General features: G+C 39.4%; 6 protein-coding genes across 9 annotated transcripts; 1 reads left to right on the top strand and 5 right to left on the bottom strand.

Moving 5' to 3' along the window:
- Positions 1-9: 9 nt before the first annotated feature.
- LOC17883557 (small RNA degrading nuclease 2) lies at positions 10-2553 on the bottom strand. 2 transcript variants are annotated; one of them, XM_006287621.2, is made up of 12 exons: positions 2478-2553; positions 2203-2388; positions 2012-2092; positions 1851-1919; positions 1622-1762; positions 1427-1543; positions 1273-1342; positions 1077-1192; positions 852-983; positions 663-770; positions 455-559; positions 10-379 (listed from the first exon to the last, which is right to left on the bottom strand). In XM_006287621.2, the coding sequence occupies exons 1-12, from the start codon at positions 2508-2510 to the stop codon at positions 137-139; spliced, it is 1401 nt and encodes a 466-aa protein (XP_006287683.1). In that variant the 5' UTR covers positions 2511-2553; the 3' UTR covers positions 10-136. The 2 variants fall into 2 exon arrangements, with proteins under 2 accessions (XP_006287683.1, XP_023637150.1); XM_023781382.1 differs by lacking the exon at positions 2478-2553 and having other exon boundaries at positions 11-379; positions 2012-2081; positions 2203-2331.
- A 149-nt stretch (positions 2554-2702) lies between these two features.
- On the bottom strand, positions 2703-3377 carry LOC17882750. The gene has a single exon (XM_006288645.2). It carries the CDS (start codon positions 3365-3367, stop codon positions 2780-2782), a length of 588 nt encoding a protein of 195 aa, XP_006288707.1. The 5' UTR covers positions 3368-3377; the 3' UTR covers positions 2703-2779.
- A 69-nt stretch (positions 3378-3446) lies between these two features.
- On the bottom strand, positions 3447-5855 carry LOC17883544 (sorting and assembly machinery component 50 homolog B). The gene is made up of 4 exons (XM_006287447.2): positions 5269-5855; positions 4581-5066; positions 3807-4310; positions 3447-3693 (listed from the first exon to the last, which is right to left on the bottom strand). Exons 1-4 carry the CDS (start codon positions 5767-5769, stop codon positions 3613-3615), a joined length of 1572 nt encoding a protein of 523 aa, XP_006287509.1. The 5' UTR covers positions 5770-5855; the 3' UTR covers positions 3447-3612.
- An 86-nt stretch (positions 5856-5941) lies between these two features.
- Positions 5942-8541, top strand: LOC17882067 (mitotic spindle checkpoint protein BUBR1). Its single transcript, XM_006287614.2, has 5 exons — positions 5942-6143; positions 6259-6403; positions 6746-6903; positions 7254-7338; positions 7423-8541. Exons 1-5 carry the CDS (start codon positions 6058-6060, stop codon positions 8356-8358), a joined length of 1410 nt encoding a protein of 469 aa, XP_006287676.1. The 5' UTR covers positions 5942-6057; the 3' UTR covers positions 8359-8541.
- A 52-nt stretch (positions 8542-8593) lies between these two features.
- On the bottom strand, positions 8594-9325 carry LOC17883156 (non-classical arabinogalactan protein 30). Its single transcript, XM_006289651.2, has one exon. The coding sequence runs from the start codon at positions 9292-9294 to the stop codon at positions 8743-8745; it is 552 nt and encodes a 183-aa protein (XP_006289713.1). The 5' UTR covers positions 9295-9325; the 3' UTR covers positions 8594-8742.
- Positions 9326-9598: 273 nt separating this feature from the next.
- LOC17881851 (sister chromatid cohesion 1 protein 1) lies at positions 9599-14612 on the bottom strand. Of its 3 annotated transcripts, XM_023780218.1 has the most exons (21): positions 14543-14612; positions 14336-14449; positions 14039-14107; positions 13875-13933; positions 13745-13789; positions 13609-13628; positions 13425-13501; positions 13068-13179; positions 12507-12573; positions 12340-12418; positions 12044-12156; positions 11669-11766; positions 11443-11592; positions 11210-11363; positions 11048-11130; positions 10782-10953; positions 10607-10688; positions 10361-10500; positions 10196-10280; positions 10010-10122; positions 9599-9913 (listed from the first exon to the last, which is right to left on the bottom strand). In XM_023780218.1, exons 2-21 carry the CDS (start codon positions 14386-14388, stop codon positions 9831-9833), a joined length of 1854 nt encoding a protein of 617 aa, XP_023635986.1. In that variant the 5' UTR covers positions 14389-14449; positions 14543-14612; the 3' UTR covers positions 9599-9830. The 3 variants fall into 3 exon arrangements, with proteins under 3 accessions (XP_023635986.1, XP_006289413.2, XP_023635987.1); XM_006289351.2 differs by lacking the exon at positions 14543-14612 and having other exon boundaries at positions 14336-14484; XM_023780219.1 differs by lacking the exons at positions 13425-13501; positions 13609-13628; positions 13745-13789; ... (2 more) ...; positions 14336-14449; positions 14543-14612 and adding an exon at positions 13269-13358.
- Positions 14613-14617: the final 5 nt, after the last annotated feature.

Below are 14617 nucleotides of genomic sequence, written 5' to 3'. Positions count from 1 at the left end.
AAATTGGCAAAAACAAAACAAAAAGGGAAACAAGGTTTGAGGGGATCAATGATTATTCAACACAAAACTGAGGCATGGTTAAATTATTTTTCAAGGTCATCCAAGGTTTATTTATCATCTTATCATTTCCTTTATTTTATCTGCGTTTCACATAGCTTCTCTGTTTTCCTCTACGGAATGGTTTACATCTGTGTCTCTCTCTGGTCTTCTCTTTAGAATCATATTCTCTCTTCCGTTTCTTAGAACTTGCATTCTTCTCCTCTGCAGAGGCTTCCCCAACCGAATCCTCTTCAACCATTTTACGAACGAAAATGTATGATCCAAGTCTTGATGAACTCGGCTCTAGAAAGATTTGTTTTTGTGACAAACCCGTCGAATCCTGCAAGAGTGACAACTTATTATACATCACTAAACTTGTGAACTAACCAGAGCAGAGATATGGGTGCTAAAATACCTCTCCCAAGTCTCCCGCAATGTTTTCAAATGCTTGGTTTGCTTCTTCTGGACTTTTAAAAACAACAATCGCGCTGTAGAAGTGACGATCTTGTTTCTTTGACGGCTACCAAAAGAAGTTCAAGAAACAATGGGAGAGCCTCGTGAATACATAAAAAAAAAGAATATAAAGAAAGAAAGAACTTGGATTAGAAATGGTATATACATACCTTAACTTCGTGTGGGATATCCCTGGAAACAACACCATTTAACTCTTCATATGGAACATTACAAGGGATGCAATGAAGGTAGAGCCTTGATTTATCAGCTTCCAACATCTGTACAGAATTTTGCAGACAAAAACTTTTATAATTGAAGGTTTTTGAACGACTAATGAAGTTTGTGACAGTCTAAGTTACCTCTTTAGATAGTGGAACAGAGGTCTCTACTCCATTATCTAGTATAGCAAGTACAAGTTTCATCGCAGCTTCTGCATCATGAACACAATTGTGGGGAACACCTTCTTTCTGCACTTCATAACCCAATATACACTGGAAATGAAGTAAAACAAACAATGCGATTATTCAGGTCAGGAACCATATACGATATCTCATGAGCAGAGCTTTGAGCTTTCATATGCTTACCTTGCACAGATAGTTCAAAGAAGGTCTTTTAAGTCTTAAAGGCTTTCTTGTACCACCATAGTTATACTTAAACACAAGTGAAGTATCTATTACTCTGGCATGATCCATCTTCAATACTGAGATCAATCATAATATAAGTCAGGCTCTATAAACTTTTATAAAGAAACTAGGAGGAACTGGACCATTTGTACTTTACCTTTTAGATCATTATTCAAACTTTGACCTACCAAAATAGTATCCTCAGAAAGAAACATCTGCAACTTTTCCTGCAAAATTTTCTCCACTAGATGTCAGCAGAGCAATGAGTTGAAGAAAACGCAAAAAAACAAAAAAGTATATATGCAACGTACCTGTATATCTACCACCGAGAGTGTAGCCTTTTCAAGATCTTTAGAAGTAAGTCCAGTAACGAAAGTCCTATAGTCAACAACTGGTTGATGCGGTTTCACAAATTCGTCAAGAATCACCTGATTTCATAAATTGTCAAAATGGGTACGTAGAATAAGAAAAGGTAACATTGGAAATAAAGATCTAAAGAGCTCTACCTTTAAATCACGGTCAACGGCAGCAACTCTAACAACAGCTTCACTCCCATCTCCACAAAGAACCATCTCACAATCAATAGCAATCATTTCGATCTTGGTCGATTCCATCTTCTTCTTTCCAAGCCCTGTTACAACCCAATCCTGTTTTCGGAACTCAATCAATATCTCAGCTTTTTTATTCAATCAGTTTCTCCATCACACAAGAAAAGAATAAGCTATAAACACAAACCTCAGCGTAAGATGGGAACAAATAGTCTAACGGGTACTCATCATGCGTAAGAGTCATTCGAACAAGCCTCTGCACTGCCAACAACATTAGTACTTATGAATACTACTAACTAAACTAGTGGCATTACACAGCCAAAATAATTATGCTTTTTTAAACCACACCTGCTCAGCAGTCTCATCCGGAGATCTCTTTCTGAATTTCTCGAAAAGATCATTGTCGAGTTTCAGAACCCTAGCCAAGAGCTGAGAGTAGAGTAAGTAACCCATAATAAAATATCAAACAAGTACGTAACCTGAGATTAATAAGTATCACTATCAAACAGTATAGTTGTGTAATGTGTGTTTTTTAAAACCTGCAAATCTTGTTTCTTCTTGAGTGTGGTAAGAAAAGCGACCAAGTCATCTCTGTGCCGCTTCGAAGGATCACTCAAGCTCGAGGATCCGAGCTGTTTGTCGAAGAAATCTAGGAACTCCTTCCATTGTCCGTGTTCGCCTTTAAAAGCATTCTTCTGCCCTAACTTCACCAGCTTAACCAGAGCCTAATACACACATTAGATTTTTACCAAAACAGATTACGTTCGAATCCATTTAACTTTTAGTAAACGTAATTAGAGAAAAAGAGACGTACCTTTCCGTCTGCCGTGGCTAGAACGTCCTCCATAACCGAGTCAGACAGAAGAGACGAAGCTTCTGACGGCGGCGACGACGACAGGAGGAAAATAAACTAAACACACACGTGGAGAAATCTGTAATGGTCACGACTCACGAGACTTCACAAATCATTAACCATATGGGCCTTAAACCCGTTTTTTAATTTTAATCGAAGCTTATAGAACATCTTTTCAATTGCACTTTTTTTATATAAAAACAACCCATAATTTACAACAAGTATTTGGGTCATATGTATATCCTGCAAAGGAGGACGGAGTTTTACAAAAAAAAAAAGTAAAGATCCAAAAATTTGGGTCTTGAATAAATAGGATGACGACAAAAAGGACAAGTGCTATTGGTTCGGATCCAGCGCCAAAGACAGAGTTTATGAAAAACATGACAACAATCATGTGTCACTATAGATTCCTCGTCGTCCATCAAGTGATACTCAACATCAGCCAAAACAAGAGACAAGTGTTGACGGCATGTATCCACGTCGCAGGCGGCTAGAAACTCTGATGGGATTTTGAACTTCAGTTGAACCCAAGGGCCTAGTGATGTCTGTCCGAAAAGTCGTTCCTTCCCGGTGATCGGACGGTAAATATCTCGTCGGAAAGTCTTTAGTGTTATGGCGAAACGGCTTGTGGAATTTGAATGGAAGCGTGGTGAGAAACTGCTCGGGTAGAAGAAAAATACTCGCCGGCTCTTTTGCTTTTGCATGACTCTTATGGATGATGATTGATCCTCCCAACCAAGGGTTGATTTTAATTTCTCTTCTTCTCTAGGTTTCTTTTGACAGCCTCTAGGAACAATATTTATTTTTAGAGGGGATGGATAATAATTCTTACTCCTGAAAGAAGGAAACATCTTTAAAAAAGGGAAATAATATCAGGATAAAATATCAACTTTAGTTAATTTCTCTTTATTAATCTTATTTCCTTTCCCCTGAAAAATCGGCACATCGCGTACGCAATCTCTATAGAACTTTCATAGTTTCAAAATTCCAAACAAGAAACTAAACAATGAAGCACCTGGAAACCAAAACAAAAAGATTCCACCATGACACTGAGAGTGCAAGCCACAATTAAAAATATCATCAAAGGTAAGCATTATCATGATGTCGAGAATGTAACGAAAAGTCCAGATTTTGCTCGATCGTGTTCTTGTTTCTTCAGTATGTGGCAGTAGTTAAGCTGTCATAAGCGATCACATAACAAAACAATAATCAATATCTGTTAAAAGGATTGCAAATCTTTTTTTTTTTATGATTCTTGATGAGAAAAGAGAAGCGGGAACACTAACTAACCTCCATGCGAAATAGACTAGTTGGTACCACGATTCCAGCACCAATTGAGCTTCTAAATGTCTCCAACAACTTTGGAGCAGTGAGCTTCCTATACTTGTTCTCTGATAATTCTGCCATATTCCCAGCACATGCAAACACATGTCCGTGAATTCCTCTGTCTCTGAACCATTTCAGTGGGAAATCAAAAGACAGGTCTGCAAATGCAGTAACCGCAACATCCCCTCCCACAAAATCCCTTTCATGTGTGTCACTACTCTCATCGTCTTGTACTTCCCTCCTTCGCTCGCTAGGACCCAATCCCCTAGTCTTGAATCCCCATAATGCAGATGGTCCTCCCAACGAACACACAGGTGATAGGTTTCCACCTAAGAAGAACCTCTCAGGTACATAAGAAGCTCTGCTCTTGTATCCGCTTCCCCATGGGAAAGTGATTCCCCCAGATACACCGAAGTTCAGAGCAGCACGATAAAACCCGAGTGGAACAGCATATCGGAGATCGACTTCCTGAAAAAGGACAAGAAAACGCTCAACATGTATGGCAAAACTAAAAGAACTACAGATGTTATCGTAGGGTTAACCAATCTTTTCATTTACTGTCACAATAAGTAAAGAGTACCAGAGGTATTTGGGAAGTTATGAATAAATGGTGCAAAATCCTATACAAGGGACTAGGTGCCATGAAAGTTTTCTGAGTAAAATGTAGATGCAACAACTTTCCACACTGTAAAATAAGTTAATATAAAATGCTGGCAATAAGAATAAAGAATCCCAAACCTGGCGCAAAAAACGGAGTACTCGACTATCAGGTGCAAGACCACCTATTTGAGACGTAGAGATGAAAGAGTACCCGCGTGTTGGTCTCAAGGATGAGTTTCTCTGGTCAAATTTGAAAGTGTACTTCAGAGCAGAAACCAAATTATGACCCAGCTGTCTCCTAATTGAACTCGATGCCATTTTCGATGGGTCTATCAGGTTACGCCATGCAGTAGTGTAGACCAGCTCATGATACTTGCTAGCGATAAGCCCAAAGGAAAGACCAAGAGCTCGTTCTTTATAAGACGAAAACTTAAGCCAATCTTGGTTAGAAAGGTAAACCCGCGACGTAAATGGTGTAGGACGCCCTCTGAACCTTGGCAAATACATACCCAAGCCGACCTCTGCAGAGTGATCACAGCCATAAGCCAGAGACCCGTCCCAGATATCTCCATATCCAAAAATGTTCTTGTACTTCAAAGAGCCTTCAAGGCTTGATGATCTAGCCTACAAAAGACACACGAACAATAAATATGAAATCCCCTAAATAAGAGACACAAATATATTAGTGAATCCAGATGATCAGCTCCAGAATAAGATACATCCACATGAATCAACAACTCCAACTCTATGCCTCAATCAATGGATTTACATAATTCTTCCAGGAGAATACTAAGAATCCATTGTAAGAAGAAAAAGAAAGTAATACCTCTGCTTTAGTGAAGGTTCCGATTTGGCCGGTGATTGGGCTTTTGCTCTCAACAACATGGATTACCACATTGGTGGTACCAGGAAGCTCGGGAGGACCAGAATCAAGCGTAATGCTGACTGAATCGAAGATATCAAGCGCTTGAAGATTGAAATTGGCAACCTTAGAGGCTTTGAGAAGCTCCTGCAACGTAGTCGCTTGCCTCACAACATCCACCTCAGCCTCGATGACGTGGTCCTTTGTCTTCTCGTTTCCTTTGACGATCACGTCATGGACACGCACCGGGACCGGAGCTGCTCGCATACGACGGAACAGAGACTCCGCTTGGATCCTACTCGCGATCGCATCCTCTCGCGTTTGGGGTTTTCCGTCGTCTTCTTCCTCATACTCTTCCTCTTCCTCTTCGTCGCCGTTCATGTCCTCTAGTTCTTCTCTTTCATCTTCTGGTTCGATTTTGGGTGTTGATAGATTCGGGTCGGGTTTCTCCGCCGGATTCGCCATGAGAAGGAGCAAAACAACTGAGAGATGAGCAAATCGGCGAAATCAATTTGACGGCTCCTCCAAAAGCGTTAACATTCTTGCGAATCCCTTGCAGAACCGGTTATTTGGTTAACCGGCTTCCGATTAGTCGGGTTAGCTGGTTATAAGGAGCAGAGTGGAGCCTCTTTCTCTATCAGAAGACTTAAAAATTAAAAGGTGGAATCTTTTCAAATTTCGTATACTGTACATATCCCTCTCTCTCTAGTCTCGCCTTTGTCCTTTTGGTTTCTTCAATTCGGAGAAGTAAAAATGGCGAAGAACGAGAACCTGTTGGCTTCACTGATCGTCGATATCAAATCATACTCTGGAAAGGACCATCTTCTTCCTTGGATCCGGTAATTTTTTGTTTTTGTCTCAGTATCACTATTTTAGTCGCCGGTTCTATAGCATTAAGTTCATAGAAACCTAATAAAAAGATGTGTCTTTGATTCTTGGGTCAATATGAAACAGAGGTATTAAGAAGATGAAAGAGAGCTTGCCCACTGAGATATTGAACGAGAAGCTGCCGCGGTTTTTGCAGAAATGTGCAGAGTCATTTGAATCTGATAAGAGATATAAGAACGATTCGCGGTATATTCGTGTTTGGTTGCAGCTGGTAATGAAAAATTACCCTTTTGATTTTTCATTTGATTTGGTTGAAACTGATTTTTTCTTTTTGGGGTTTCTTAACTGTTGTGCTCGAGCTTAGTTTGAGAATCCTAGAGATCATTGATTGGATAAGCATTCTAGTAAGAGTAGTGGATAAAAATGTAACTGGATTCATATGGATTTGATGATCTCATTACTATTCCTGCTTGCAAAGATCGAAAATTTAAAGGGATTTAAACTGAGCGAGAGAAGAACATTTTGGATTTGAATGGTTTGGGGTTTGTATCCCTGATGATTTGAATGCTTTCAGTTGTTGGTCTTAATGGGTGATGATGATTTTTTTGGCTAGATGGACTTTGTGGACGATCCAAGAGCTCTATTAAGAGCCATGGAAACAAAAAATATAGGGACCAAGAGGTCACTGTTCTACCAGGCATATGCTCTCCATTATGAGAAGATGAAAAGATTTGAGGAGGCTGAGAAAATGTACCGTCTTGGGGTGCAAAAGTAAGTATTCTTGGAATCGCAGGAAAGTTGTATTTAATGGATGGTTAAGAGTACACCTCTATTAGGTGATTATGCATAGGGAAAAAATCTATACTTGTGAGCTACTGAATATCCTTGTTTTTGCCACTGAATTTCCCATTCAAATTCATCGTTCAGCTTATATATTCTCTAAGTAAGTTCATGTCATGATCATTCCTGGTATCCATCCACTTGCATGATTTGCTACAAAATCTACTACAAGTCAATTCATTATGTGGTAATGATGAATGTAATAATGATAGTTTGAGTTAGCATATGTGATAAGTTGAAGACATTATTTAAATTGGGTGACTATTTCCTCTTGTCCCCAGCCTTGCAGAACCCATGGATGAGTTACAGAAATCATACTTGCAATTCCTAAGTCGCATGGAGAGACACAAAAAGAAAAAGACACAGGTACTATTTCCATTATTTGATTGCTCCGCTTGTATAATTTCTTACAAGTTCTGCAGATATCTGAATATATGTTTCCCTTTGCAGCGTCAGGAACAAAAACTGACTGGGAAAGACCAGAAGGTTGTGAGGCAACATGAGCCAGTGTTGAATTTTGTTGATAAAGCCATTGTAGGAAAGCCTGAAGCAGAAAATGCATGCCATCACGGTTTGGTGGATCCCACAGTAAACATGAAGGAAGCCATGAATGCAATCAACAACATGTTCAAAGAGCCTATAGAAACTGCTCCACTGCACAGAAGATCACGACAGAGAAGTCAAAACAAAGTAAATCAAGGATGCAACAATAGTTTTGAAGTTTTTGTGGACCAGAATCTCAAAAGTGAAACAGGGACTAGTGGAAAAGCAAAGACTGGTATTACTCAAGGATCCCAGTCTAACCAAGAGTCATTTGAGATATTCATTGATGATGAAAACGCTGATGATACTACGGATGAAAATGATGAGGCTGGAAAAGCTTTTGTCTTTCTACTGCCAAGAGACCGTTCACCTGAAAGTCCTGAACAAGCAGACAGAAACAGTCCTCCTCGGGCTAGATTTAGAGAGGATACAGTTGTTCATAGATTTGTTGGTTCAACTATCTCCGATGAGCCAGAAGCAGTTGAAAATGCCTGCCACCATGGCCTTGTTGACCCTACAGTTAACCTAAAGGAAGCTATGGAGGACATAAACCACATGTTTGGTGAACCAATAGATTTTGTTAGACCCAACCGCCCTAAAAACAAAGGAAAAGCAGTAGTAGAGACGAAACCCAACCCTGCTGCCGGTTTCTCAATACTTGAGGATGATGATGATGATGATGACAATGATGAAGAATTTGAGCAAGAAGATCAAAGGAAGAACCAGGCAACTCAGATATTGCCTTCAAAATCAGATGAGCGGGAACTATTTGAGCCAACTGTGTGCACAAAAGTAGCCTTGGATGAGATTAACAAATTGTTCGCAGTGCCAATGGACTTCTAAGCAACAAGGTATTTGGTTCTACTCTGTCTCTCTCTCATAGCTTATGCTTAGAATAGCAGGTAAAGTTTGTAGTCGATGTTCCTGCTTTGTACTTCTCTGTTGTGTTGATTTATGAGAAATCCATGTTCTTGCTGTAACTGCGGACATATTTGTGTCGTAAGGTTTTAAGATTTAAAATGTTCAGGTTACAATGTTGCTATGACCAATCATTTTACCGGTCTTAAACTGAAGAAACTCGATACAAACGAGCCACAAGAATCCCATTACAATATTACTCAGCATTTTACAAACAAGTGACAAACCATAAACCAAAAGAAACAAAATAGAAACAAATGTATAAAAGTGTCTTATGTAATTAGTATATGATCATCTTCAAAACCAGAATCAGTAAGTGGGTGGTGCAGTCGTGGGGCAGTGGTCTGGACGGAAAGCCAATGGACCAGCAGCGTAAACTACGGCCTCATAGTTTGTCCACTTGAGCCTCTTCTCTTCATACCGCAGCACAGCTCCATCCAGAGCATTGTTAATGTTAGAGAAGAGATTGCAGTCTTCACGAGGAGAAGAGACGAGCTTGGCTCGGCAAGAGTGAAGAGGATGGTCCAAGAAATGTGGAGTCATCTTAAAACCTTTGAGCTCACCGTAGAAATGGCCGTAGGAATCAGTTTGAAAGACTTTGTAGAAAGTCACTTGTTGCCTATGGTTCTTGCATATTATGCTGATTTTAGCTCCGGCTATGGCTTCTGCTCCACCCAACGACCATGATCCGAATTTGTCGCAGGATTGGCAGTACACCATTCCCTCCACTGCAGCTTCCACGGTTTTCACGGCAGGGTATGCGGTGGTTGGAGGAGGAGGAGGAGGAGAGTAACCGTTGGCCAACACCGCCGTAGCGATGAGGATGACGAGAACGGAGAAGGGTAATGCTCTTGAGGCCATGTTTCTTGTTATGTACTCTGTTTATTGAACTTCTTTCTCCTCTTGATGTTTGATCCAGGAAGAGAAATATGCGTATATATATAGAAACATACAAGGACTGGTATTATAGTGTTTATTGACAATATTGTATAAGACGTGAGTGCAACTAATTGTGGAGATTACATGTCCTGTATGAAAATGGGGTTAGTTGCGGCTTATTACGTGACTGCCATTTTCTTTGTCAACGGGTTATATATTAAACTATTGTCTGCTTATTCTTTATTCCGATTCATCTAAGAAGACAATCTGTGAGTAAAATACTTAATAATAGAATATTTAAAGATCTTATAATAATTAACTTCAGATGTTTCGGACAAAGCTAGGATAATAACGTATGAAGTAGTAATAACCAATAACAAAAGGACCAAAAAGAGGACTTTAGGTAAAGAACTTTTATAATGTTAATAGTCTACGAACTCTCTCTGCTCCAATATGAATCGCAAAATAACTAAAAAACACTGGTCCATCAGAACCTTTTTAAATTTAGAATCAAACCTTTACATGTTGGGTCCTCTTGCAATGAGAATGTCTCCATAAGGCTGCGTTTGGTTCACCTTGATGACTCCACGAGTAGCTAACACTGGAAATATAAACCATATTAAAAGTCAGGGTTTTTTTTTGAATAGTTGTATTGTTCACATAACTGAAACTAATTTTGACGTGAAGAAGTTAGTACCACAGGATTGGAAGAAGAGTTTAGCTGCAGCGTTTCTGTCCATTCCAACAGCGAGCTTGTTAAGAGATTCCACTTGAGGAGCTCCAGGTGTCTCAAAGTGTGTCTTGAGCTGACTGTGTTTCGTTTTATACATCTCATCATTGTCACTCAGTATATAGATTTGGCAAATAATATTCAATCTCATACCTTTTGATGCTATCTGTTATCTTCTCGTCTGATTGATTGCACGCTGGATTCTGAGTCTGTGTGGATCCAGTTTCAAATAGAATTTCTGTGTAAAAAGAAGCCAAGTTAGTTAAGGTTTTTTAGATGGTTTTCTGAAGTTTTTCAAAAGACATTTAAAACTTCTACCGCTATCGGCTCTAAAGCGCTTTTCAGGTAAAATTGAAAACTCAAATTCATATTCACAGTGCTCCCACGGTCTCTCTTCTGCAACTGGTTCGAGCCCTCTTCTTGGTGAGGAATTAGGCCTTTTTAAATTGGACCTGCGACTGATTTGGTAAGCGGAAAAAGAATTAATGATCCTCTTCCTATGCAAAACTTGTTTGTAAGTTACCATTGGAATTAGTATCAGAGAAACTAAGAAGTGTTCTTAACCTTTTAGAGCTGATCTCTATGTTGTTAACTGAAGCCGCTCCACGTGCGGATGGTGTGCTAGGCATGGATCTCACGTCTTCTCCTGTAATTCCCATGAATATCAAATGACTAAAGACAAATATTCCACAATACCAAGCTATGTCTGATGACTGAATAAAATAGAGAAGCTTATAACCAGAATAGAATGGCGTAACATTTATATCAGCAGCCTGGCGGTTAATAGTTTCAGGGCTTGCTCGAGATCCAGCCATCATGCTTTCTACTGAAGCACCTAGCCCAGTACGAACTGTTCGGAGTCTTTCTGCAGGACTACCAAGGTTTTGGGAGCTTATGTCACTGCCCTGATGCTGCATACATCCACAAAGTTAGAGAGAATATGAAATTCTGCCTTTCTCATATAGATACTAAATTTACAGGAGAGAAAATGCTTTTGCGCCTTACATGGTTTGTTTGATGGTGGTTGTGCATTCTCTCTTGAGCAAACTCTGGAGACTGTTCCGCGCGGAAATCAGGGTGTCGAGTTTCTGCATTGGCATTTCCAAATGTCAGATCCCTTTCACTAAGGTTTAAATATTTTATTAAAACAGATGGATAGAGACAGACCAGATGATGAGGTTTGAAGAAGTTTAGTACTCTTTGACCAAAGCTCGTCAAGCTGAGGCGGGTAAGAACTATCCACATGCTTTTCGAAGAGTTGTGTAGGTGGCATATTCGCACGTTTGAATATCTTCATTCCTGGCCGGATGGTTCCGCGAACCTACAAAAAGATGCCAGATGTAAGGCCAACATGAGCTCCAGTTAATACATTAAATGCCAAGGCGTTCACTAATTTGAACCTTTCTCTCTTCCCCCCTACAGAGAATGTGTGAAGTATCTTGGAGCCATGACTGGTAAACATGACCAGCAATAATAGTCTGCTCATAATCCATCTCTGAAGTAGCTGTCTTTCTTGCTCTTTTTTTTGCTGCCTGTGGTCTATCATGTTCCTGCATGCAGAACAAAACCCAATTCAATATCTTTTCTCACTAGATGAGAGTATTCCTAGCTAGTAAGAGCAAATACCTCTCTGTGCGGTATGTTTTGTTCCTCCATCTGCTCAGCAAAGGCGTCCCTACCATGCTCTTGTTGCTCCTGGCGCTGGGCACTTGAGGGGTTGACTCCTGCAGATGGCTACAGGTTAGTAAATTTTCTCTGCTCTGTTCATGAAGCTCAGTGTTTTATATATCATTCAAAGGCGTCTACAAAAGGGCATTCCCTGGTTAAATATAGTACATGATTATTATACTAAAGACTCCCCCAAGCCATTGTTATTGGCTTCATAAACTTAGCACTATTTAAAGATAGAAAACACTTTACTCTTTGACTCAACACTTCATGTCCTCATACAATAACCAGATATCACGATTATAGATTATAAGACTGACATAACTAATCTACCTTCGGGAATGTCATGATGATGAGGTGGTGATGGGATGAGAGTTGTAGGTATTTCAGCGCCTTCTCTTGAATTGAAGTTGATCTGTGTTTCATCATCTCCTTCGATGTCAAATCTGAGATGCCACAAAAACGCAGAATAGAAAAGAACAAATCATCACCAGCATTTTGCTGAAAGGTGGATGAAAGAAAATACAGAAATAGTAAAGCGCTACAAACTTCCACCTTCAACAATTATTATAGAAATTTAAAATCAGGGAATCAAAGACCAAGGATAGATAGTGGGATTGAAATCTCACCTTTCAAAACGATCATACGTTTCATTGTTGGTCTGGAATGAACCATGATACTCAAAGAGTGTGATATTCTCGGCATCAGCTGAGTACGATACATAAATTGAAGAGTGTATTGGCATAAGTTATTAACAAGTCGGATATTTACAAAGTTTGTGGCTCATGATAGAAACCTTGATGGAACTGCTGTCCAAGATCTTCTGGCTCGGGATCATTGTTAATTTGAGATTCATCTAACCGCTGCAAGAGATAAAGCCACACGATGAATTAGTTCAACTGAAAAAGCACACGAGTGTTCATTGGTTTACAAGGAGATAAACACTATAGAGACCAGTTCACATTAACATTTGCATCTTTTGTGCATTGTCCTTTTCCACAACGCATAGGTTACACGTTAAATTTTAAGCAATGTTAAAATGATTTCGATTGAGTTCAACTTCATATGCTTCAAGTTCCAACAAGATTTTCCTTTTAAAAAAAATCACATGTAGACTAAAATGAGGCTATTCATAAACCACATGCTTGAGTTGGACCAAGTCTTAGCTGCCCTTTATGCGCCAACTTATTTCCTCTACTTCTATACACTGCTTTAGGTTGGAGATTTAAGCCATCGTATCCAGAAGTTGTACGTAATGTAAATCATTTGTGTGGTAAATCGTTGAATATTATTTTGAGCCATAAAAGGAAAAAATAACCAATCCAATCTGGGAGAGACAAGGAATCAAATAGGTTACCATTGAAATATAAGTCTGCTGAAAATCCATGTAATTGCCAAATTGGGGAGCATTACGAGTCTGTTCAAAATCACCAAAATCTTCGTTGTCAGGCAATGTAACAGCCTCTTTCCTGCAAAACAAGAGAGAACAAAAAAAACACATCACGCCTATCATTTCTACTCTTCTTCACGACACTGTTCTTTTGATTTTGGATTTTACTTCATAATCCTTCAATGGCAAACAAAAACCCAAACACGCCAATCATTTATACTCTTATACACGACACTGCTCTTATGTTTTGGATTTTCCTGCAGAATCCCATCAATGGCATAAGAAGCTACTACAAGGAAGAAGATGTGAAAATAGTAATAATACCTGGCATGGGTTCTTCCTTTAGGTAGTAAAGTAGGATCCGGGACAGCTTTTGTGCGCCAAGCTCCATTAATTTCAACCTGGGAAAAATTAACACATGTGAGAACCCAGAAACCGAGGTACAAGAATACTTATGATTTTGACGTCAAAAAAAAGAAGGAAAGAGAATCGGAGAAGGTTTGATTACCATAAAGCGATTAACATCATCTGAAATATTCAACAGAGAAACAAACCCAGAAAAATAAGAACTCATCAGTTTCCAAAAGAGGAGAGTGACACTGAAATCTCAACGTTTTAAAAACTAAATGAATCCGAAATTTTACCGAATAGGAGCTTCACTTTTCTCTCATAAACGATCACAACTCCACCTAATGAAGAGACAAACACTAAGATCAATTAAACCCAGAATGAGAAAGAAATGGGAAAAACAAAATTTAGATAATCTAAGCATACCCATAAGAATCCCGGAGAGTCTAAGAGCCATCGGAACCGACGGATTCAAAATCTCTTCGCTGTGAGAAATGGAAAAATCAACGTCCGCTTTCATAGCATGAACACCCAAAAATCAAAACGGAATTTAAAAAAAAAACGGCGAGAAAAATCTCCACTCTTCTCACCAGATTTGAATGATATCGAGCTTATCCAGTTTCTTCCGATTAATCTTCGCGTGCAACGTAGCGGCCATCCTTAAGAAGAAGAAACAAAAACAGAGGTTGGAAGATTAAACTCTTGCACTCACTAAATAATGCGTAGAGAGATCAAACAACGGAAACCATAATGGAGAGTTGAAGCAGTAACAAGGGGTTGATCGGGACGACGAAGTTGCCAAGCCGATTTCAAAAACCGATACAGAAACAGAGGTTGCAAAATCATAAAAATATCGGAAATCGTTTAAGTGAGAGGATTCGACTCACCATATTTGACCCAATGGAGCTTTTCGAGCTAAAAGCTGGTGGGAATAAAACATGATTCAACTTAAGAAAAAAAAAACTCCAAACCCAGGAAGGAAAAATAGAGAAAGCGAGTCTCTGCGTGGAGAAGAAGCCAAATCTGAGTAAGATATTTATGTATAGCGTTTTTTTCGTGTATAAAGCTGTCTGTATATAAATTTATGAAGCCACCATGAAAGCTTAAGAAGGGAAAAGCTCGCAGTGCTCGGAGAGGGAGAGTGAGCATGTCAGGAGAATTGGCTAAAG

The sequence above is a fragment of the Capsella rubella genome, unplaced genomic scaffold, assembly GCF_000375325.1.
Source record: "Capsella rubella cultivar Monte Gargano unplaced genomic scaffold, Caprub1_0 scaffold_6, whole genome shotgun sequence".
Taxonomy (NCBI): domain Eukaryota; kingdom Viridiplantae; phylum Streptophyta; class Magnoliopsida; order Brassicales; family Brassicaceae; genus Capsella; species Capsella rubella.
Note: the sequence above shows the minus strand (reverse complement) of the source record. Positions and strands in the feature narration are given on the sequence as shown.